Source organism: Oncorhynchus nerka, linkage group LG19, assembly GCF_034236695.1.
Source record: "Oncorhynchus nerka isolate Pitt River linkage group LG19, Oner_Uvic_2.0, whole genome shotgun sequence".
Taxonomy (NCBI): Eukaryota; Metazoa; Chordata; class Actinopteri; order Salmoniformes; family Salmonidae; genus Oncorhynchus; species Oncorhynchus nerka.
The window spans coordinates 23,879,786-23,905,901 of NC_088414.1; the positions used below are offsets into that span (position 1 = coordinate 23,879,786).

General features: G+C 41.8%; 1 protein-coding gene across 1 annotated transcript; it reads left to right on the forward strand.

The window, feature by feature from the left end:
* The first annotated feature begins 7,859 nt into the window (after positions 1-7,859).
* On the forward strand, positions 7,860-24,106 carry LOC115122824 (stomatin-like). Its single transcript, XM_065004803.1, has 7 exons — positions 7,860-8,050; positions 17,256-17,365; positions 17,711-17,783; positions 21,504-21,572; positions 21,646-21,863; positions 22,545-22,679; positions 23,265-24,106. The coding sequence occupies exons 1-7, from the start codon at positions 7,990-7,992 to the stop codon at positions 23,454-23,456; spliced, it is 858 nt and encodes a 285-aa protein (XP_064860875.1). The 5' UTR covers positions 7,860-7,989; the 3' UTR covers positions 23,457-24,106.
* The last annotated feature ends 2,010 nt before the right edge of the window (positions 24,107-26,116 follow it).

Below are 26,116 nucleotides of genomic sequence, written 5' to 3' on the forward strand. Positions count from 1 at the left end.
CTGAGGGGGAATAGGTTTTGTTGTGCCCTCTTCACGACTGTCTTGGTGTGCTTGGACCATGTTAGTTTGTTGGTGATGTGGACACCAAGGAATTTGAAGCTCTCAACCTGCTCCACTGCAGCCCCATCGATGAGAATGGGGGAGTGCTCGGTCCTATCCTGTAGTCCACAATAATCTCCTTTGTCTTGATCACGTTGAGGGAGAGGTTGTTGTCCTGGCACCCCACGGCCAGGTCTCTGACCTCCTCCCTATAAGCTGTCTCGTCGTTGTCGGTGATCAGGCCTACCACTGTTGTGTCATCGGAAAACGTAATGATGGTGCTGGATTCGTGCCTGTTCGTGCAGTCATGAGTGAACAGGGAGTACTTGAGGCACCCATGAGTGAACAGGGAGTACCTGACTTTCTGACACACCCATGAGGGGCCCCTGTGTTGAGGATCAGCGTGGCGGATGTGTTGTTACCTCACCTTACCACCTGGGGGCGGTCCGTCGGGAAGTCCAGGATCCAGTTGCAGAGGGACGTGTTTAATCCCAGGGTCCTTAATTTATTGATGAGCTTTGAGGGCACTATGGTGTTGAATGCTGATCTGTAGTCAATGAATAGCATTCTCACATAGGTGTTCCTTTTGTCCAGGTGGGAAAGGGCAGTGTGGAGTGCAATAGAGATTGCATCATCTGTGGATCTGGGGCGGTATGCAAATTTGAGTGGGTCTAGAGTTTCTGGGATAATTGTGTTGATGTGAGCCATGACCAGCCTTTCGAAGCACTTCATGGCTACAGAAGTAAACCCCCACTTCCTTCCATTCTGCTAGAAAACATACAATTTTTGGACAATAAAATAGATGACCTACGTGGAAGATTAAACTACCAACGGGACATTCAAACTTTAATATCTTATGCTTCATGGAGAAGTGGCTGAACGAAAACATTATCAACATGCAGCTGGCTGGTTATATGTTGCACCGGCAGACAAGGGGCGGCGGACAATGTATTTTTGTACATAACAGCTGGTGCACAATATCTAAGGAAGTCTCGAGGTTTTGCTCGCCTGAGGTAGAGTATCTCATGATAAACTGTAGACCACACTACTGTCGTGTCTTTGGCTATGCCGGATTAAGTGATATGACATGCTATTCTATAAAATAATTTCTCTGTAATTCATATTACCTGATTAAGCTAATCAGATTAATGTAATTAACTAGAAAGTCGGGGCACCACGAAATAATGTTTATAGAGCTGTTATCTTCCGAATAAACTCTTAAAGACCTAGTAATCTTTTACATCAATAGCAGTCAATATTTAATCGTCTCCTTGTTTAGTCTCATCTGAAAGTTGGAAATTCTTGATTATCTTCACGAACCCTGGCTAACAAGTTGAATCAGAAATACAAAATTTGGTTTAATTATTTATTTACTAAATACCTAAATAATCGCACAGAATTACATATACACAGAATGTATCCTACATAGATTACAAATTATGTCATAGAGGAAAACGTCCCTGGCGGACGGAACAGATATGACAGCTGGTTACACAAAGAAAGGGGGTGGGGTTTTGAATGAAAGAGCGGGAAGACTGAGGAACAAAGGGAGAAGCTATGTCTCTATCGGGTCGTAGGCAGCTACGCTATCGTAAATACAGTATCTTATGCATTCTAAATGACCTCCCATTTGAAAAAGGAAAATGCAATAAATATTTACTCTGAGCTGCGATTCGATCGGTTGGTCGTAGATGTGAGGCCGGGTTGTCCTTTGAAGAATGTCTGATGGTAGAATGGATACTTGGTAGTACCGTCGTCTTGTGATAGAACAGTTACTCTGTCCGTCTCCTCCTAGCCCACGTCTACAATTGCTGCGCTAACGCGACGGCTAGGAGGTATCACTTCTTTAGTGAATAAGATTTCAAAGTTCATACCAAGTTGCCATACTTTTAAGCTCATGCTATATTCTGGCTGGTATAGTCGAAACTCATCCTTTCAGCGTGTAGGTCGTCACCACATTGAAATTTGATGTCAATTGCGTTAGGTTCTTGCTGATGTTGGCTTAGTTCTGTAGGTGGTCTTTGTCCTTTCAATGTGGGGACTGCCAGTCCGCACGTCCTTGGAACAGGAAGTTACATTTTCGTCAAGGGGCTTATATAGGATTGGGAGAGAGGGCCGTGTTTCATAGTTTACAACCACTGTCTGTTCACATGGGCGGGGCCACTGAGTTGGCAGAGTTTACAACCACTGTCTGTTCACATGGGCGGGGCCACTGAGTTGGCAGAGTTTACAACCACTGTCTGTTCACATGGGCGGGGCCACTGAGTTGGCAGAGTTTACAACCACTGTCTGTTCACATGGGCGGGGCCACTGAGTTGGCAGAGTTTACAACCACTGTCTGTTCACATGGGCGGGGCCACTGAGTTGGCAGAGTTTACAACCACTGTCTGTTCACATGGGCGGGACCACTGAGTTGGTAGAGTTTACAACCACTGTCTGTTCACATGGGCGGGGCCACTGAGTTGGCAGAGTTTACAACCACTGTCTGTTCACATGGGCGGGGCCACTGAGTTGGCAGAGTTTACTCTATGACAAACCGTTCTCTCATTAAGAAGCTAAATAAATGTAATCTTTTCACAAATAGTTTCATATTTAAACATTTAAATTGCACAACAATTCCATGTGAATCTGATAACTATAATGTGTAGACTTTCCGAGATACAGTTTATGTCATTCTATCATCAGTAATCATGTCTCAGACGCCAACTGAACTGACATCATATTAATTAAGTCCCAACGCATATTTCAAACTGGTTGGATTACCGAAATATGGTTCTGTTTCCCATCTTTTGATGTCACCAGAATCTCTATGTTAACAAAGGGCTTTTTCAAGAGTCAACTCTATAGAGTAGAGAGGGAGAAACGGGGGGGGGGGGGGGGGGAGTTGTTTATGGGGGTCATAAACCTCCCCCATCAAGCCAACGTCATGACACTACCTACCTAGAGAGTTTTCATCTGTATTTTTCGCAGCTGTTACATACCACCACAGTCAGAGGCTGGCACTAAGACAGCATTGAATGAGCTGTATTCCGCCGTAAGCAAACAAGAAAACGATCACCCAGCGGCGGCGCTCCTAGTAGCCGGGGACTTTAATGCAGGGAAACTTAAATCAGTTTTACAAAATTTCTAGCATGTTAAATGTGCAACCAGAGGAAATAAACTCTGGACCACCTTTACTACACACACAGAGATGCGTACAAAGCTCTCCCTCACCATCCATTTGGCACATCTGACCATAATTCTATGCTCCTGATTCCTGCTTACAAGCAAATATTAAAACAGGAAGCACCAGTGACTAGATCAATAAAAAAAAGTGGTCAGATGAAGCAGATGCTAAGCTACAGGACTGTTTTGCTAGCACAGACTGGAATATGTTCCAGGGTTCCTCCGATGGCATTTAGGAGTACACCACATCAGTCATTGGCTTCATCAATAAGTGCATCGATGATGTCATCCCCACAGTGACAGTACGTACATACCCCAACCAGAAGCTATGGACTACAGGCAAAATCTGCACTGAGCTAAAGGCTAGAGCTGACAGCTGTTCTGGAAGACTGTGTGATCACGCTCTCCGCAGACGATGTGGGTAAGACCTTTAAACAGGTCAACATTCACAAGGCCGCAGGGCCAGACAGATTACCAGGACATGTACTGCGTGCATGCACTGACCAACTGGCAAGTGTCTTCACTGACATTTTCAACCTCTCCCTGTCCGAGTCTGTAATACCAACATGCTTTAAGCAGACCACCATAGTGCCTGTGCACTAAAGTAACCTGCCTAAACTGCCGAAAATATCATACCCATTTCCTGCAGTCATAATTTCATAATTAATCAACATAAATTTTTTTAACTGCCGAAAAAAACATGTTTCTATGTCAAATAGTTTTGTTATATTTCAGTCTCCTGTGATGTAATGTAAAGTGTAATATTGGGATGGTTAAAGTGGGTGTCCCTCCCTGTTCTGGGGGTTTTATGTAGAACAACTGAGAAACTCAGTTCTATTCCAAAAATAATTCAAATAAAATTATAATCTATCTAAAATATCATTTCCACCTCCAGAAATGAGCCAAATAACATACTGGTCAAATTAGTTAAAATTATATACAGCTGAAGTCGGAAGTTTACATACACTTAGGTTGGAGTCATTAAAACTAATTTTTCAACCACTCCACACATTTCTTGTTAACAAACTCTAGTTTTGGTAAGTTGGTTAGGACATCTACTTTATGCATGACACAAGTCATTTTTCCAACAATTGTTTACAGACAGATTATTTCACTTATAACTCACTGTATCATGTCATGGCTTTAGAAGCTTCTGATGGGCTAATTGACGTCATTTGAGTCAATTGGAGGTGTACCTGTGGATGTATTTCAAGGCCTACCTTCAAACTCAGTGCCTCTTCACTTGACATCATGGGAAAATCAAAAGAAATCAGCCAAGACCTCAGAAAAAAATGTAGACCTCCACAAGTCTGGTTCATCCTTGGGAGCAATTTCCAAACGCCTGAAGGTAGCACATTCATCTGTACAAACAATAGTACGCAATAGTACATTTCACATTCTTAAAATAAAGTGATGATCCTAACTGACCTAAGACAGGGGATTTTTACTCTGATTAAATGGCAGGAATTTAAAAAAAAACGGAGTTTATATGTATTTAAACACTTTTTAAACACTGAGGAGCATGTTGTGTTGTGTTTTTTTGCTAATTCCATTCTGTGCTCAGCGAGGCAGACACAACAGCCATGCACGCATTGAGAGTGTGTGGAGCTGGGAACTCTCCCTTATGTGTGGGGCAAAAACGTTCTAATTTGTCCAAGCGCAGAGCGTGGCCAAGTTCTCTGCACGTGAGAATACAACACGTTGCCAAGGTTTTCCCTGGAAAGCTGAGCACACATGAAAGGCAAAGTAAATGCAACATGCAACAATTTCAAATATTATACTGAGTTACAGTTCATGGCACTGGGGAGCCAGGCCCAGCCAATCAGAATGAGTTTTTCCTCACAAAAGGTCTTTATTACAGACAGAAATACTCCTCAGCTACCCCCACCACCCCTCAGACGATCATGCAGTTGAAGATGCCGACGTGGAGGTCTTGGGCTGCCGTGGTTATATGTGATCTGCGGTTGTGAGGCCATTTGGACGTACTGCCAAATTCTCTAAAATGACGTTGGAGGCAGTTTATGGTAGAGAAATTAACATTAAATTCTCTGGCAACAGCTCTGGAGGACATTCCTGCAAGTCAGCGTGCCAATTGCGCGCTCCCTAAAAAACCTGAGACACCTGGGGCATTGTGTTGCTTGACAAAACAGCACATTTTAAAGTGGACTTTTATTGTCCCCAGCACAAGGTGCACCTGTGTAATGATCATGCTGTTAAATCAGCTTCTTCATATGCCACACCTGTCAGGTGGATGGATTATGTAGGCAATGGAGAAATGCTCACTAACATGAATGTAAACTAATTTGTTCACAATATTTGAGAGAAATAAGCTTTTTGTGCTTCTGGAAAATGTCTGGGATGTTTTTACTTTAGCTCATGAAACATGGGACCAACACGTTACATGTTGCGTTGACCTTTTTTGACCCGTTTAGAAGAACAACAATGCGGTGGATACACAGCCTGCACAAATGCAAGCATGTAGGCCTATTTGTTTTTGATAATTCTGTCAATTATCAGTTAATCATTGCATTAATTCAGGCTTTCGTTCATTAGACCATACGCATTCCGTATAAACTGTAAACCAATGCGGCTGGTAGAAGTTTGAGTAGCTTACTAAACAAATGTGGCCTATATTTGCCGCCTATATTCAATTCAAGTAACTTGAATGCGCCTTGAGCAATATTTCTCTTGCATAGAACACACAACAACAAGCCAACTAGGTAAATAGATCAACTATTCTACTATGTCTAGTTTTTCTGACATCACTCATGTTTAAGCCCATAACCATATGTGTGAGGTGTATACCTTTGTTTCAAAGTAGATTGGTTTAAGACTACCAAGAAACACCCCGATTTAGCCCACATCAGTAAAAGGCTAGTGCCTTACTGTGATTGTTTTCAATCCAAATGGTCAAAAAGAAACAAACATAGCTTCTTAGCAAAGAGCAATTTCTCAAGCCGAGTGGTCTTAGTGGGGAGGGGAAAACTGAAAACTAGCTGCTATTGGCAGAGAGTTTTCAAATTACTTTTATTATTGCTCTATTAACTCATTTACCACCTGGTGATGTCACCAGGCAGGCAAAAACAATTCCCACCACAACAGGCTGAAATTTCAGCCGGTCTTTTCAAACAGCTCTAACACTAAATTACTTTCGTAATTTCAAAGAATTATTCTAACCTCATAGTGGAAATATACACTCAGTGTCCAGTCTATTAGGTACACCCATCTAGTTCCGGGTCGGACCACACTGTGCCTCCAGAACCGCCTGAATTCTTCGGAGCAAGGAAACGTTTCTCAATTGGTATCAAGGGACCTAATGTGTGCCAGGAAAACATTCCCAACACCATTACACCACTGCCACCAGCCTGTACTAATTACACCAGACAGGAGGGGGCCCATGGACTCATGCTGCTTACACCAAATCCTGACTCTGTCATCAGGATAATGGAACAGGAACAGGAATTCGTAAGACCAGGCAATGTTTTTCCACTCCTCAATTGTCCAGTGTTTGTGATCACATGCCCACTGGAGCCACATCTTGTTTTTAGTTGATAGGAGTGGAACCCGGTGTGGTCGTCTGCTGCAATAACCCATGTGTGATAAGGACCGACAAGTAGTGCGTTCCGAGATGCCGTTCTGCACACCACTGTTGTACTGTGCCATTATTTGCCTGTTTGTGGCACGCCTGTTAGCTTGCACGATTCTTGCCATTCTCCCCGGCTTCTCATCAACGAGCTGTTTTCACACACAGGACTGCCGCTGACTTGATATTTTTTGTTTGTCGCACCATTCTCGGTACACCCTAAACACTGTCATGTGTGAAAAGCCCAGGAGGCCGACCGTTTCTAAAGTACTGAAACCGGCGCGCCTGGCACAGACGATCATACCATACTCAAAGTCGCTTAGGTCACTCGTTTTGGCTGTTCTAATATTCAATCGAACAACAAATTTGGTCCCTTGACCTCAAAGCAGTCCTTCTGATTTGTAAAATAGAATTACAGTCAGGGGCCATTTTTCCCCAAAATGGCTGGCGCACCCCCCATAGACCAAATCTGGGGTGGCTCCATATCTAAATATTTTCAGGGCACATAAATCTACATCATTGCCAAATGTGGTGCTTTTATCAAAACGTTAATTGATCAGATACACCACCCCACTATTGGGATAAAGGCACATCCATAGAGATAGTTAGAGGATGCAACATCTTATCTGTCCCACCATGGCGTCTATGAGAGCATGGTTAGTGTAATTGAGGCCATCTCCATTTTGAAGTGGTCAATTTTCTTCTTTTACTACTTCTGAGTTGGCAAGCAAACTGAAAAGGTGCATACTGCCACCTGGACTGTGTTTTTTGAACAGGTAGAAAGCCAAGGTTGGCGATTTATGCCGCCTGTAATTATGGAATGTTTGCTTACAAGTATAATTAATTGTCTGATCCATCCTTATGATCTGGGTGGAATTATGTGATACTTCCTTAAACTATAGGAAGTCCACCCAGTTGACTACTACAAAATGGTGAAAGTCCTCAATGGTGCTGCCCATGCTAAAACGTAAAACGAGCTTTCTGGCACTGGAGTCCTCCATATATCTATTTCATTGTAGTGGTTGACCTATTATACCCAGTAGGGGGTGACAAAGTGCATGAAAATTAAGAAAAAATATATTTAAGCGTCATCGGGAAATGTAGCCTACTATATTGTGACTCAAACACAAGCTGGTTTTCAGCAACAAACATACTAACCTGAAGCCACAGCTCTGAGATCAGTGACTGAACTGTATTTTACAATGGAAGAATACGGCAAAGAAACCCAGTCGAGAGAGAGTAAAAGACGGGAACGTCAAGCAGGTAATCCGGTTTATTTACTAAATCCGGCGGATATGTTTTATATGTATAGACAAAATGGCCACATTTGCGTCTCTTCAGACAACACAAGACCAAAGAAAGTAGTGGGACAGGGACACGCCCTACAAAACACGGCTGTGTCATGCAAGTCCAGCAACCCACGCATTTCTGCCACAATGTAGCAGACTTGCTGATATAAGAGTTACAGTTTGAGATTACAATTACATTGTTACATTGAACACATTTCGCCTACAGTGTTGTGCAGAAGCCACGAGCTTCCAGTAGCTGTGCGTGGATACAATCACCAGGGAAAAGTCAGAAAAATAGCCGTATTACAACCTGTGTTGTGATCATTTAGTTGTTTGCTCTAGAACCTGTTATTTCATATGCATTGCGACCGTGATTATATAGGCCAAACGGCAGAGACAATAAGAAAACACAGTAGCAGAATAAATTCAACCACCCCTTTGTTGTATCACAAAACCGGAGAGCAACCTCTATCCGGTGAAGTCCAGTTAATTGACCTACAGCACGACCAAGCAAGTTAATGTTTCCCGACATTTTTGGACCACTAAACAACTAGCCAATTGATTTAGAATCACGAGAGTTATGCAAGTCACAAAGAAAACAGGAGCTGCCTCCACTATTCCAGCACCATCATATCACATGTGCTTAGTCTAATACAGTGACAACTAAAAGATACCAAAAACAACTTAGTCCAATCAACGTAAGCTACATACAGTGGCGATTTTAGCATGTAAATCTTGGTAGGGCAAATTATTTACTTGCACTATAAATGGTGATAAACGGTGAACACAAACTGTTAGGGCCTAAATAAAGTTGTCCCAACAGCAGTCCCAACACCTTACCACTGCCTCACCTGGCTAACAGCGGAGCCTTGTCTGGCAGCGATACAGTTCATTCAGCCTCAATTATTGCCTTTAAAAAAAACATAGCTGACTTGCTTAAACAAATGCGCTTTCTACTAACAATAAGCAGCATAAGGGGGAAGACAATACATAAGAGGCAATACGTAAAATTGATCAAGCCATTAATGAGCGTGCTAGGACGGTTGTAATCATTAACTATTTGTTCAGCACTTTTGAAATGTATAGCGACAGAATTGAGATTGTGGGCCGTTCTTAGTGTTCTCCCTGTACACCAAGTCAGAACTGTAGGATAAATAAATGGGGCATATAAGCAGACAATGAAAGCTCTTACAATATTTAATGATTTACATAATAACAAGACATTTTTGGACTCACCTTGTTGTGCTGTGCTCACTTGAACAGGAAGGTGGCACGGCAGTCCTTCATGGGCAAATTTTGTCATAAAAGTCTGGCATTCTCTGGATTTATGGTGCTTTCAAGACAACTGGGAACTCTGAAAAAAATACAGTTGAAAAATGATGACATAAGTGATCTTCATGTCGTAGCTCTAGAAAGAGGCCCGAGTTCATGACTTACAATTGGAGTTGGATGACCGTTCAAACCATATTTTCTCAGTCAGAGATCATTTTTTCCTGAGTTCCCAGTTGTCTTGAACTCACTGAAGTTAGATTTCCCAGTTTTGAGTTAAGTTGTTTTGAGCGCGGCGGAAATCATGCTGGATTGACAGCATGGCCGATGTTGATTGCTTACCATTTTAAGCTCGGAAAAGAGAACCTTAAACCGAGAATTGGGACCACATTCTCACTCCACTGAATAACAGGCTAGTGATTGCTTCGCAATCCTTGCAGTTAGCCACGGATTCTTTCCAAACCACTCATTGTCGAATTTGCAATTTCCAACTTGTTGTGTAGTTATATGTCCAATGGCTAATGAGTACCGATGTTTTATCTATAATTTCTCTTCATTTCTCTTCATATGACATGGATTAAAAATGATGTGCCAGTAGATTGTCGACTTGATTCATGAATGGATGATGACTGCTAGCTAAGACTTTGAAAGTATGTTGACATGATCAGTTCAATCAAAGCTGCTGTAGGTACAGTTGAAGTTGGAAGTTTACATACACTTAGGTTGGAGTCATTAAAACAAGTTTTTGAACCACTCTGCAATTTTTTTGATAACAAACTATAGCTTTGACAAATCGGTTAGGACATCTACTTTGTGCATGACACAAGTCATGTTTCCAACAATTGTTTACAGGCAGATTATTTCACTTATAATTCACTGTATCACAATTCCAGTGGGTCAGAAGTTTACATACACGAAGTTGACTGTGCCTTTTAACAGCATGGGAAATTCCAGAAAAGGATGTCATGGCTTTAGAAGGCTAATTGACATAATTTGAGACAATTGGAGGTTTACCTGTGGATGCATTTCAAGGCCTACCTTCAAACGCAGTGCCTCTTTGCTTGACATCATGGGAAAATCAAAAGAAATCAGCCAAGACCTCAGAAAAAAATGGTGGACCTCCACTAGTCTGGTTCATCCTTGGGAGCAATTTCCAATCGCCTGAAGGTACCACATTCAACTGTACAAACAATAGTACACAAGTATAAACACCATGGCCATCATACCACTCAGGAAGGAGAAGCGTTCTGTCTCCTAGAGATGAACGTACTTTGGTGCGAAAAGTGCAAATCAATCCCAAAACAACAGCAAAGGACCTTGTGAAGATGCTGGAGGAAACAGGTACAGGAGTATCTAGGTACAGGAGTATCTATATCCACAGTAAAACAAGTCCTATATCGCTATAACCTGAAAGGCCGCTCAGCAAGGAAGAAGCCACTGCTCCAAAACCGCCATAAAAAAGCCAAACTACGGTTTGGAACTGCACAAAGATTGTACTTTTTGGAGAATTTACTCTGGTCGGATAAAACAAATATAGAACTGTTTGGCCATAATGACCATCGTTATGTTTGGAGGAAAAAGGGGGAGGCTTGCAAGCCGAAGAACACCATCCCAACCGTGAATCACGGGGGTGGCAGCATCATGTTGTGGGGGTGCTTTGTTGCAGGAGGGTCTGGTGCACTTCACAAAATAGATGGCATCAAGACGATGGAAAATTATGTGGATATATTGAAGCAACATCACAAGACATCAGTCAGGAAGTTTAAGCTTGGTCGCAAATGGGTCTTCCAAATGGACAATGACCCCAAGCATACTTACAAAGTTGTGGCAAAATGGCTTAAGGACAATAAAGTCAAGGTATTGGAGTGGCCATCACAAAGCCCTGACCTCAATCCCATGGATAATTTGTGGGTAGAACTGAAAAAGCATGTGCGAGCAAGGAGGCCTACAAACCTGAATAATTTACACCAGCTCTGTATGGAGGTTGTGGAAGGCTACCCAAAACATTTGACCAAAGTTAAACAATTTAATGGCAATGCTACCAAATACTAATTGAGTGTATGTACACTTCTTACCCACTGGGAATGTGATGAAAGAAATACAAGCTGAAATAAATCATTCTCTCTACTATTATTCTGACATTTTACATTCTTAAAATAAAGTGGTGATCCTAACTGACTTAAGACAGGGATTTTTTACTAGGATTAAATGTCAGATATTGTGAAAAACTGAGTTTGAATGTATTTGGCTAAGGTGTATGTAAACTTCGACTTCATGATTTGAGGTAATTTTATCGGTGATCAATGACCTTGAGCCTTCTCAGATGGGCACTTCTAATGTAGCTCTATGGCTGCATTTCATACTCAAAGTAGACAGCCCTCAGCCCTAAACCCTCAGCCCTTGAATTACATTTTACCTTGTCACATCCAAGTATACCCTAAATTAATCTAGCTACATTTTATAGTCTTCTTACTACGTGACTAAGCCAATTTGCAAACACTAAAATCAATGTCTATATATTTTTTAGCAAGCTAGCTTCATACTTTTTTCTGACATGTCAAATGCAGCCTTGTTGATTAAATTTGTCACTTCGCGGCCACCAGAATTTGACGTGACTACAGTTTGCATTGAATTGTGGGTCATATCAACCCTGCAAGTGACCAAAGTTATTCACTCTCTCCTTCGAGCTAAATCGAGGGCAGAGGGGGCTACAGTGAATTGGACCTCCACTTAAGATGGCAATCAAATTGCATCCGGTTTTACTGGGATTACCCAGAAGGAAAGTGGCTAGTGCAACGGCTGAGGGGGTAAAAAATAACGTGTTTGGACTGCAGCCTATGGCAGCACCCAAGGGGTTTGAATTTTTGGGCTCTACCCTTAGATTTGGCAGTGACATGGTGTCCCCATGAGTGACAGAGCACTAGGCCAATCACGGCGCTTCTAAAGAACATTACCAACTAGAGGTCGACCGATTAATCGGAACAGCCGATTAATTAGGGCCGATTTCAAGTTTTCATCACAATCGGAAATCAGTCATTTTGGACGCCGATTTTGCCGATCAAAAAAACTTTTATTTAATATTTTTTTAACTAGGCAAGTCAGTTAAGAACACATTTTTATTTTAAATGACGGCCTAGGAACGGTGGGTTAGCTGCCTTGTTCAGGGGCAGAATGACAGATTTTTACCTTGTCAGCTCAGGGATTCAATCTTGCAACCTTACGGTTAACTAGTCCAACGCTCTAACCACCTGCCTCACGAGGATCCCGCCTGTTACGCGAAGGCAGTAAGAAGCCAAGGTAAGTTGCTAGCTGGCATTAAACTTAATCAATCATAATCACTAGTTATAACTACACATGGTTGATGATATTACTAGTTTATCTAGCGTGTCCTGCGTTGCATATAATCGATGCAGTGCGCATTCACGAAAAAGGACTGTCGTTGCTCGAACGTGTACCTAACCATAAACACCAATGCCTTTCTTAAAATCAATACACAGAAGTATATATTTTTAAACCTGTATATTTAGCTAAAAGAAATACAGGTTAGCAGGCAATATTAACCAGGTGAAATTGTGTCACCTCTCTTGCGTTCATTGCACGCAGAGTCAGGGTATATGCAACAGTTTGGGCCGCCTGGCTCATTGAGAACTAATTTGCCATAATTTTACGTAATTATGGCATAACATTGAAGGTTGTGCAATGTAACAGGAATATTTGGACTGATGGATGCCACCCATTAGATCAAATACGGGACGATTCCGTATTTCACTGAAAGAATAAATGTCTTGTTTTCGAGATGATAGTTTCCGGATTCGACCATATTAATGACCTAGGGCTCGCATTTCTGTGTGTTATTATGTTATAATTAAGTCTACGATTTGATAGAGCAGTCTGACTGAGCAATGGTAGGCACCAGTAGGCTCATAAGCATTCATTCAAACAGCACTTTCGTGCATTTTGCCAGCAGCTCTGCTGTTTATGACTTCAAGCCTATCAACTCCTGAGATTAGGCTGGTGTAACGATGTGATGTGAAATGGCTAGCTAGTTAGCGGGGTGCGCATTAATAGCGTTTCAAACGTCACTCGCTTTGAGACTTGGAGTAGTTGTTCCCCTTGCTCTGCATGGGTAACGCTGCTTCGTGGGTGGCTGTTGCCGTTGTGTTCCTGGTTCGAGCCCAGGTAGGAGCGAGGAGAGGTAAGGAAGCTATACTGTTACACTGGCAATACTAAAGTGCCTATAAGAACATCCAATATTCAAAGATATATGAAATACAAATGGTATAGACAGAAATAGTCATATAATTCCAATAATAACTACAACCTAAAACTTCTTACCTGGGAATATTGAAGACTCATGTTTAAAGGAACCACCAGCTTTCATATATTCTCATGTTCTGAGCAAGGAACTTAAACATTAGCTTTCTTACATGGCACATATTGCACTCTTACTTTCTTCTCCAACACTTTGTTTTTGCATTATTTAAACCAAATTGAACCAAATTGTTTCATTATTTATTTTAGGCTAAATTGATTTTATTGATGTATTATATTAAGTTAAAATATGTGTTCCTTCAGTATTGTTGTAATTGTCATTATTACAAATACATTTAAAAAATTGGCCGATTAATCGGTAACAGCTTTTTTTGTCCTCCAATAATTGGTATCGGTATCGACGTTGAAAAATCATAATCGGTCGACCTCTATTACCAACCCCTGCGCGCCATATTTTCCACTGGCTGCCCCACCATCACAGAAAGCACTGAGCTAGGCTGAAACACCTGTATTCTGGAGCTGCCTTACTCAGGAAAGCAATAAAAGGACCATAGCTCTGTTCGAATACCCATACTAACATGCTGTATACTACATACTTAATGAGTATATACTAGTAGTTCATTTTAGTATACTGTAAACGACCAGTATCCTTTCAGTTCAGCGTACTAGCTCTTCGCCTGTCTACTGGAAGTTGATGCTGTTGCTATTCAACCCTTTGCTAGCTTGTTAGCATAACAAATTACTAGCTAGACATTTTATGACTTCGGATGTGTTCTTAAATTCAGTCTAGAGTGCCAGATTGCACTCTGAGCATTTGTAAATTGAGAGCACTGTCCGTTTGTAAATTCAAAGCATTTCGCTCTGGGAGCGTTCAGAGCGCACACTTGACGCTCTGGCCCCAGGAGTAGGGTTGATTCGAGCAATGTAAACTTACAACGGCAGTCAAGCACCCAATCTAACTGTCCAACTTGCTAGCTACTTACAGACACAAATGAGAGACACCTCACTCTGACCATTTTACTCGCTCTAGCAGAGCTGGTTAGGCAGTTTTCATGTTATCCAGAGCGTTGCTGCTGGCAACAATTTAATTACGTTTTTTTCCCGACGTTTACTGAAGCCGGCCATATTCAACGGGTGTTGAGCGTTCGTAAATGTATAAGTTATTCTGCGCTCTGGTAGAGTGCTCTGAAATCGGAGTAGATAGCCAGAGCAAATTTTTACGAAGGCACCCGAATGTCCATTGAGAACGGACAAGAACTATACCACTTAGTTAAGAATGACAGGAATAATCAGGTCAATAAACATTGGGTAGTTAGGATATAGTTAATATACTGGCAAGTTTGATGTATTAGTAGCCAATTAACGTTAGGTAACTAGCTAACATGCTATGTGGTTCATAAGGATAGCGTAGCTAACAAATTGTAATGTAGCTAACAAATTCTAACAAAAAGGTAACTTATTTGAAAAGTCATTACTTTATTATATTGCTCAACATTTTAACATTTGTCGTTAGTTAAAGCAAATAATTTCAATCCGCTTTCATTGGACTTCGGCTGCATATTTTCTGCCATTTTCTTCAAACCCGAAAACAATGTGAATCCACCATCATTTTCCAAGGAATTGCATTATGGGCCCTAAAAGCACTGAAGGTGTCCGCTGTCTGTATACTTGGTATTTTGGCAAATGTAGTTTATTTATTTATTTATTTTTTGCTCAGCCCCACCTGCCGTGAATGACGGGTCGCCACTGGTTAAATATGATGTGGCTGTCCATGGTTCTGATATATGTGTGTGTTTCTGGAAGTAGAAAAACATGTTGACTCACCCTACTTGTAGAGAAATGCCAATGCCACCCTTCTCTCTTTCATGTTGACAAAATGGTCTGTCACTCTGTCATAAAGTACACACTTTTATTTGTTGTTGTCCTACGCTACCTGGTTAAAATTCTTGCTCACTAGCCTAACTTCCTTGCATGGGCAACGTTAGCTAGTTAACATTAGCCTTCTACATCTAGCTACATATTGAACTTCCATCCCCTCAGGCCAGGGGAACAGTGTATGAACTAATGGTTGGATCAGAGTTGCCATTATAATCATTGACCAGTATGGAGAACTAGTTAAAACCAGAAGTACAAATCCCTATCTCCATCCATGGCTAGTTTATGAAAGGGCAATTTTAGCTAGCTAGCCTCCAGGAGGACAACAACACAGCGAGTTGTAACGATTCAAGTTGTTTCTGTCATTTACGTATGCTCTCAATGCGATTTGATAGGAGTGACGCCAAATTCAAACTGGCTTCCCTTGACACTTTTTTTTTAGTGTGCCAGGACCAATCACAGTTGAGCTCACTCATTTTAGCTCGAAAGCCATATTATATATTTAATCAAGGAAGGCCAAATGCTCGCTGGCTTTCCTTGCATTCAATGTTACGGGCGGCAAAGATGTCATACTCTTTATGACTAGACATTATCAGACAGAGACAGAGGGGCTCTGTTTCACTCACTTGGAAGCTTTCTCCAGTGATAATACTGTATATTCAGCCTTGTGCAAATTGAAGAAAAAATATGAAACAGAGATACGAAAGATATACATTATTTTCTGTATTCTTTTTTTCTTGGTCATTTTTTGGGGGGGAAGCCTGGCATCCATGAATACACACCACTGCCAGCTTCAGACCACAATTAGGATCTTAACGGGCTCTATCTAATGCCACGTTAAACAACTGAACTCGTAACTCTCCGACTTCAGTGCATTCAAAACAACTGGTAAATCTGAGAAAAACTATCTCTGACTGGGAAAAAACGATTTGAACAGTCATCCAACTCGGAATTCCAACTCGGGAACTCGGGCCTCTTTCTAGAGCTCCGACGTTCCGACCTGAAGATCACTGACGTCATGATTTCACCTCGTATTTTTCCAAGTTCTCAGTTGTTTTGAACGCGGCATTATTGCAAATTCCGAATGAGTAAACATTTCTAAAAACATCCTTCCACTTTGACATTATGGGGTATTGTGTGTAGGCCAGTGACAAAAGAAATCTACATTTAATAAAACAATTATTCAGGGTGTTAATCTAGGGAAAGGTTAGTGTTACCTGGATGGGATGCTTCCGCTGGTTGCTGACATGAGACACATGCACACTGTTTCTGGGTATTACCGGTAGTTCTAAACAAATTTCAGCCTAATTGTTTGTAGCCTATGTATCTGATGCACAATTTAGGTTATTAAGGTTGCGTTTACACAGGCAGCCCAATTCTGATATTTTTTACATAATTGGTCTTTTGACCAATCACATCATGTCTTACCATATCAGATCTTTTTCAGAGCTGATCTGGTTGGTCAAAGACCAATTAGTGGGAAAATGATCAGAATTGCCTGTCACAAAAACAAAAAATTGGGTTAAATGTGGAAGACACATTTCAGTTGAAGGCATTCAGTTGTACAACTGACTAGGTATCCCCCTTTCCCTTTCACTTGGCAATTCACAGAAGAATCCAAATGAAAAATAAAGAGTAAAGAAGTTACCAGAAATGCATGATGTTGAAGGGGCTGCTCTTCTAATGGCTGGGATGTGAAAAGGTTTATTTTCTGTCTTCGGTTGTATTTGACTTTGTTTGTATGTTTTTGTATTGTCTTTCAGCCTTGGAGAGCTCAGATACTGACAATGGCCTATGTGGTTGGATCATAGTCGGCTTATCCATCCTTCTGATGCTTGCAACTCTGCCTCTCTCCATATGGATGTGTATTAAGGTACAGTTATTACCTATACATCCACACAAGATAGATGATGCGTGAACTGAGAACTGGTTAGTGGTGTCATTTGTGTGAGTCTATTTCTTCTATGAATTGATCACTTACCAGTATGCCTTTATTCCCATGGAAATGGGCTTTCTCTCCTTTTAATGCTACACCAGCTGCCAGAGTTGTATTGTTAGATATATATACTCACTTTAAAGTTTTAAAAAAAGGTGGGGGGGGGTTGTTGATACCCAATCAGTGGTATTTCAATATTGACTGATCAGTGAAGGTAGAGTGAGAAATGTCAAACGAGTGCTAGGGGACAACTAATTAAGCCATTGTTTCTTTCTCTCCCAGATTGTGAAGGAGTATGAGAGGGCCATCATCTTTCGCCTGGGGCGGATCGTACGAGGAGGAGCCAAAGGGCCAGGTAATAGATACACTTCCCATCACCACCGTCACATGCACTGTCCCTGGAGAAAGTTTCACTGTACATATTTGCTATGATTCTCTCAAGGTCCCATACTTACTTTACCAAAACCCTTGATTAAACATATTATGATCACAGACAGTATGAGATGGATGAAAATTGCAATAAAAATTATGTGGGCCTGTCTTAACCATCTTAACTGTGAAAATATGTTAGGAGAGAGTCAAGCCTCTTTTCAGTGTTAATGTGGTTAGGGGTACGTCTGCTTTGACCTATTTGTTTTACATTGTAGTGGGCTGCTGCACTACTACTTCCATTGGACCATTGTGCAGGGGTGCACTGCAACGGGTCAGTTCTGCACATCCTGTGTCCTAGTTTAACCTCTCCTGTCCTGTAGTAACTTATGTGTTAACATAATTCCCGAATGTACACAGAATTCCAGGGTTCACGCATGCTTTCAGCAAGCACACTTTTTTTCCCTTAAGCATATAGTTTGTGTGGTAAGATGTTTGCCTTGGTTACACTGTAAAAGATGTCAGGTGTATCTGGTATGATAAACTGAATATGCAAATATGTTCCCTGCAAATCTTCATAGAATACTTTAGCAGAACTTTTAAAGAGGTCATTATTCAACAAATACGGCCACTACAGAATCTGGCAATAATTGCAATCAATTAACTAATGCTCTTAAGAGGCTTAAACTAAAGCTCTTGTCTGAATTAAAGTGATCTGAGAGCTTTACTGCTATCCTGTCTACAGATTGACATCTTGATGAGCAGCAGTGGGCCTAGTCATGGTGCTGGATTGGTAGTGAAGAATAAACACCCACATCCCTCTTCAGCCCTCTGCTCTCTCTCATCTTTCTTTTGTATTCTTTGTTTGTGTGTTGTCCTTCACCTTGATGATATTACCCTTTGATTGATGCTAACCCTATCCCTATTTGACATGCGTTGCCATGATGTTGCAATGGGTTCTCTTTCCTAATTTCTGTAACTGATGTGCTGAGCAGAGGGCATGCCTCTCCTCTCTCTTTGTGGTTGGAGTGGAAGAGTGATGCTGAGGGTTTTATTGACAGTTTTCCCTCAGTATATAGTGTCATTCTTAAGATGGCTGATTAATTAGCTGTATTTACACTAGTGTGAGATTTTGTGGTGGTCCGGGGGTATGTTGGAGAATTGCTGCGGGGACTTGCTTCCATTCAGCCACAAGAGCATTAGTGAGATTGGGCACTGATGTTGGGCGATTAGGCCTGGCTTGCAGTCGTCGTTCCAATTAATTCCGAAGGGGATTGAGGTCAGGGCTCTGTGCAGGCCAGTCAAGTTCTTCCACACCGATCTTGACAAATCATTTCTGTACGGACCTCGCTTTGTGCATGGGGGCACAAGGGAAATTTCAATGGAACATTGTCATGCTGAAACAGGAAAGGGCCTTCCCCAAACTGTTGACACTGAGTTGGAAGCACACAATCATCTAGAATGTCCTTGTATGCTGTAGCGTTAAGATTTATTTTCACTGGAACTAAGGGGCCTAGCCCGAACCATGAAAAACAGTCCCAGAACATTATTCCTCCTCCACCAAACTTTACAATTGGCATGTTGTTCTTAGGCTTGTGTACGGCTGCTCGGCCATGGAAACCCATTTCATGAAGCAGTTTGGAACTCTGTATTGAGTGTTGCAACTGAGGACAGATGCTTTTTACGCGGTTCAGCACTCAGTGGTCCCGTTCTGTGAGCTTGTGTGGCCTACCACTTCGCGGCTGAGACGTTGTTGCTCCAAGACGTTTCCACATCGCAATAACAGCACTTACAGTTGACCAGGGCAGCTACTGCCAATGTTTGTCTATGGAGATTACATGGCAGTGTGCTCAATTTTATACACCTGTCAGCAACGGGTGTGGCTGAAATAGCCAAATCCATTCATTTGAAGGGGTGTCCACATACTTGTGGCTATTTAGTGTACTTGAGTCAAGGGGCATTTCAATATAACCTTTTCTAATTTTGTATGACTTTCTATCAACTCTGTCCAGGACAAAGCATACATGAAAATGCCTACAAATATGCAGGCCTCATTTATTTTCAAAGACACAACTGGCATATCAGACTTCAAATAAGTAGTTGCACCGTCAAAACTGGGTCAAGTTTGTCGGCAAGAATGCTGACCGGATTTCAATTATTACCTGAACAAATTATTAGAGGGCCTACACATTTCAGTAAAGACATTGAACACTGAAAACATTTGCGGGGACCAGAATGAGGTTCTCTCTCCTCACTAAATGTATTTATTGATTTGTTTTACCTTTATTTAACTAAGGCAAGTCAGTTAAGAACAAATTATTATTTTCAATGACGGCCTAGGAACAGTGGGTTAACTGCCTTGTTCAGGGGCAGAACGACAGATTTTTACCTTGTCAGCTCGAGGATTCGATCTTGCAACCTTTAGGTTGTTTTAAATGGTTCCTTCTGTGAGGAATTGCCATCTTCAGAGAATGTTTTTTTAACTTATTTGCAGATAATTGTTGTCTATAACAAAAAAAAGTAATAGTAACAGTATGCAGAGCCAAATTAACCAAATATTCTTCACTTTTACTGACTGGGTAAGTAGAAAAGGGCTTAACTGCCAAAATCGCGCACTATCCCTTTAACAATGTGGAAGATATGCTATTACTACACAAACCTCCAACCTCCAGGGATTTCAGGTGACATGGCATTACCTGTGCAGGGGTGGTACTAATGTAACTGTAAAGTGGCCACAGTAGTCTTATCTAATCTGCCATGCTATGGCCCTCAAACTCTCAAGTCTGTTTTATGTTTGTGGGAAGCCTTCTGTTATGCTCTCCATGGATGAAACATGATCTCACGGGATTCCGGAACAGCCACATGATAGCAGCCTGGGGTAATAATAGACCCTCTCCATCTATCACGGGGGGACCTTCACGTTCCTCATCTGCCCTAAGAGCCCAGGCATAAACACCAATGTTTATTTTAGTATTTGGTTTCCCCAAGTAAACTCTACTCATCTCCACGCTCTCTCCCTCACCCTCCGCAGCAAGCCTTGTCCAACTGACGGATAAGATCTTTTAACAGGATCAACTGTTATAGGTCAGACTATAGGCTATAATCAGTAGTCATTACTTTTTATGCCAGATCTTTCCCTGATGCTTCATGCATTGGTCTTGCTCTGCATTAGCCTTAACCAAGTTGTTGCCATTTTTAGGCTGGGAATCCATGGAATTTTTCATCATATCCCATGATGCTTTTCATAGCAAATTTAGAGCATACTCCTACATTGCAGTATTACCAGGGCCAGCTGGCACTGGGCTAAAGTCCCAGCTGGGAAAAATGATAATAGAAGGAGAAGGAAATGTATACACAAGTGAAGTTTTAAATGCCTCTGTTAAGACTCTTTCTTACACACCATCATGCCCAGCACACTGTGTTTGTACTGTGCTATATTGTACCATGCTGAACCTGAGTGTGTGCAAACAAATAGGTGTTCATGAATTTAGCAAATGTATTGAGTCATGACCAACAGCATTCATGTGACTAATGGAACTCAGGCTTGAATGTGGTCTTATGCCAGACATTTACTCAATTCTACTGTACTGTATGTTAAATGATTTATGCTGCCCTTACTGACAAAGACATTTTCTCAGCTTTTGTGATATTGAGTAGCTTTAAACTTTGCTGTTAAATTTGTGTGTGCGTGTGTCACACCCCACAGGCCTGTTCTTCGTCCTGCCCTGCACAGATAGCTTCATCAATGTGGACATGCGCACCATCACCTTCGACATCCCCCACAAGAGGTGAGCCCCCCCCCCCCGTATTACCATGATATACATAGTGTTGTCAGTGTAACTGAATGTTCCCCCCTCATCAGGTTCTGACTAAGGACTCAGTAACGGTCAGTGTTGATGGTGTGGTATACTACCGTGTTCAGAATGCCACCCTGGCTGTGGCCAACATCACCAACGCTGACGCTGCCACCCGCCTCCTGGCACAAACCACCCTGAGAAACGTCCTGGGAACCAAGAACCTGGCTGAGATCCTATCTGACCGTAATGAGATCGCCCACAGCATGCAGGTACTGAACCACATCGACCACTAATGACTCTGTACTGACCATATGCTGACATGCACAACTCCACATCATGCATGTACTAGAGGACTGTGTAGATTATAGTTATTCATTTAGTGTTGAACAGCAAGCCATAATTGCCATAATACAGGAGAAGATATTGCGAGAGTTCACTGAATGGCTCTGTTTTTAGAATGTACACTAATGTGTAAGGTTAGGATTGGAGAAAACTCATTCATTGATCTTCCGGTTATGGCCTTTCTCATTGTTTTTAACCTGGTCTCTCAAGACATTTCATCCTCCAGACTTACTGCTGCAGTAACATTTGGATCTCTATCAGTTTAATATAAAGATTTGATTGTTTTCACAGATACTGGATAGGTGCGGTGAAATGTGTTGTTTTACAGGGACGGACGTAGAAGTACGGAGCCGCTGGTTCAACTTAGGGTTAAGTGCCTTGCTCAAGGGCACATCGACAGATTTTTCACATTGTTGGCTCGGGTATCCGAACTAGCGACCTTTCGGTTACTGACCCAATGCTCTAACCCCTACGGTACCTGTATGTCAGATTGATATGTCATCTAGTCTTCACAGAGATGCTAAGGAAGGGGTGTTCTGGGACTACTATGACCTGAGGTTACCTATTGGATGTGGAGCTGAATGTTTTACCACCTGTGCTGTTCCCAGTCCACCCTGGATGATGCTACAGATGACTGGGGTATCAAGGTGGAGCGGGTGGAGATAAAGGACGTCAAACTGCCCCAGCAGCTCCAGAGGGCCATGGCAGCAGAGGCCGAGGCTAGCCGCGAGGCCAGGGCTAAGGTACAGCACTGACACATACAGACCAGGGTAACACACACGCTGGAACATACATGGATTTCGTCTATTTTTCAGGTTAATACTTTTCCTTTGAGTGAAAATTCCAGATGTCTTCTCAGTTTTGTTATTTCTTGGCTTGATTTACTCTCAAAATATATCTTTCGGATGAAAATGTTTTTGTGTAGGGTCAAGATGTCATCTGCCTTGTTCCTTAGCAACCAGTGGTATTGCCGTAAAAACCCTTCCATTAAGCTAGAATAGATAGTGAGAGCAAAGCAGGCCACAAGCTGGGGAACCTCTAACCGAGTCTCCTCCCATCGGCCATTACACTGATTGGATACCATCTTCACATGTTGAATCTGCTGGTTAAAGATGAGGTCTCTGGGATTGATTTATTTGATCATCCACTCTCTCTATGGTTTCTCTCTATATACTCACATTCACTTGTTCTGTGCATACTGTGGAATTCTCTCTCTCTCGCTATCATCTCTCTTCATTAACTAATGGTCCCTCTTTTCTCCCCATCTCTCTGTATCTGTCCCCCTCCTCCCTTCCTGCTGTCCCCTGGGCCCTTGTGTCTGTGTGTAGGTGATCTCAGCGGAGGGGGAGGTGAAGGCATCACGGGCTCTGAAGGAGGCCTCCCTGGTCATCGCTGAGTCTCCGTCCGGCCTACAGCTGCGCTACCTGCAGACGCTCAACACCATTGCTGCTGAGAAGAACTCCACCATCATCTTCCCTCTGCCAATGGACATGATGCAGGCCTTCATGAAGAGAGACTGAGGAGAGCCTGATGGGTGCTTTGTAATTGCTGTTACACACACACTCAAGAAACAAACGTTCACACATATATCATAGTATTATGCTTTGCGAATCTGCTGTAGAAATGTAGTGGCTGTGATTGAGTGAACCATTTCCCTTGTGCCAAATGTTCTTAGGTCAATGCCAGCTAGGTGCAGAGGAGGATAGTTAGAGAGCTTGCCTAAGCTTATGCGCCAGATAACTTAATGTAACCATTTTATGTGTGTGTTAACGCAATTGAAGTGAACAGAGAAACAGGGTTTGAACAAAACCAAAGGAAACTGAGTCACCAGCTCTACTGAGGTGTGGTGTTTCCTGCACTGCTATGAGGCTGAGACCAGGATGTACTAGGGACCCTGTTTGTCTGTCTCTATGGGAAGAAACCTATTTACTATGGCCAAGTTAAACCTCTCAAGCCTTAAGTCATTGCCGTTCATTCATGTCGTTTCTATGCATATCTGGATGGAAATTGGAAATGGATTTTAATATTTTCAAATAGCAGTATTTTATAACCACACTCTTGAGTGTGAAAGACCGCTACATGTAATTTGTATGGGATTTGGAAATTGGTCCTGCATTTTCTGATAGCATACTCATGTATTGCTCTATTTAATAAATATCATCTTTGGAGAGTCCTGATCAGTGTTTGTATTTGCACAGAGTTTAGTGATCGGTTCCATCCAGATCAAAGATAGATGTATTTGAATCAGAAAAGCACTGTGATCAGATGCTGTTACAGATCCTATACATTATAAATTACTTTACTGTATAAAACCTGGTATGTGTTTTATGTTTACTCTGCTGTTTGTGTAAAGGACATTGTTCCATTATTATGCATGTTACTAAACTGCTCTGTTGTAGCCTATTTTCATCATATTGAAATGATTTCTTATCAAGTTAGGGCTGGCCGATATATTTGAGTTTGTGTTTTAGCACGATGTGGAAAATGCCTGTATCCAATAATCGAGGTTCTGTTATAACGTAACGTTTTACAAATGCAGCATCTCACTGTCTCTTCTGTCAGCCCAATGTCGAATCATCTCACTCTCTCTTCTGTCAGCCCAATGTCGAATCATGTTCCAATTGCGTGCCAACACGTGCACAGAGGTTATCCACCAATCACAGCCCTAGACAGCCTTTCATAAATTGTAACCACGCGGGAGAGGTGTACTAGCGGTAAGATTCCACCAACATGGAAAGTGAGGAAGCCAGCTCAGCCTCTCGTGAGGATGAAATCGTCCCCAAAAAGGGCAGCAATATTTTTTTCTGTAATATGGAAGGGGTTCGGGTTTAAGAGGTCTGATGTTAAGCAAACGAATGTTCTGTGAAAAATGTGTCGAAAGAGAATTGCTACGAAAAGCAGCAGCACAACCAACCCCTTCCATCACCTGCAACTGAAACACGGTGGAATGGGAGGAAAGCGTGAGATTACGCAATGATGATTCCAGTCGCCTGAGTCCCAAAACGTCTGTTAATTAAAAGAGAAGCTACCATAGCCGCATCCTTTTCAGACGTAATCCCTTATGACAAGAAATGTTTGAGGTGGAATGAGAATGGATGCATTGACCTATTACATGGCGAAATATATGGTTTCAGTCTTTACAGTAGAAAAGTCAGGCTTTAAAAAGCTGATAAGTACAGTTGACCACAAATATCAGCTGCCAAGCCGTAGGTATTTAACGGAAGAAGCACTGCCGCGATTAGACACTGCTACCGGCGAAAGAGTCGCAGAGAAGCTGGCTAGTGTTTCTTATTTTTCCACCACAGTCGATCTATGGTCGAGCAGAACGTCAGAGCCGTACCGAAGTTTGACAGTCCACTACATCAATGAAGACTGGAAATTGCGAAATGTCTGCCTCCAGACGTCTAACTTCCCCGATGATCATACGGGTGAAGTAATGGCCCAGGGTCTCAACGACTCTGGCATCGTGGAAGATGAGCGAAGACCAACAGGTGTACATGACAACTGACAGCAGGAGCAAAAAAACAACAACATTGCGCTTGAACAACTGGAGCGGACTGCAGTGCTTTGGGCACAGGCTTCACCTCGCCATCCGTAAGTGTGACATTGGATAATTAAAGTGCATTCAAAACAGTGATGTTCAGGCCAGCTGTAGGCTAATGTGTTAGTAGTTGTCATTCTGCCAATCCAATAGCAAATAAACATAGGATGTTTTTAATTATAACAAATGAACTAAATTAATTATATAAATTAAATATTCCAACAGCTAGTGGTCAACCATTCCTAAACAATAGAATAGACGTGTGGGTTTGTTAATTTGTTTTGCACAAATAGGCCTTGAGGCCTTGTATATTTTTTTTCTTTTAATGAAGAAAATTCAGTTAAGAATTATGTCTTGGCCTTTTTTAATTTGTTTAGAGAAAAACAAGATATATATTGTGAATTGTCCAAACCTCTGAAAAAATATATAGATATGACTTTTAGGCCATATCGCTCATCCCTATATCAAGTTAATATTTTCACATCCACATCATTAACCTGTACTACAAAACATGAACTTGTATGTTAGTGTTACCTTCAAAGCTGTAGCGTGTTCTTTCCACTATGATTCAACCTTTAAATACAAAGTATATACACACTTGAAATGGTATACGATGGAGACAACCCTCAACACATCTAG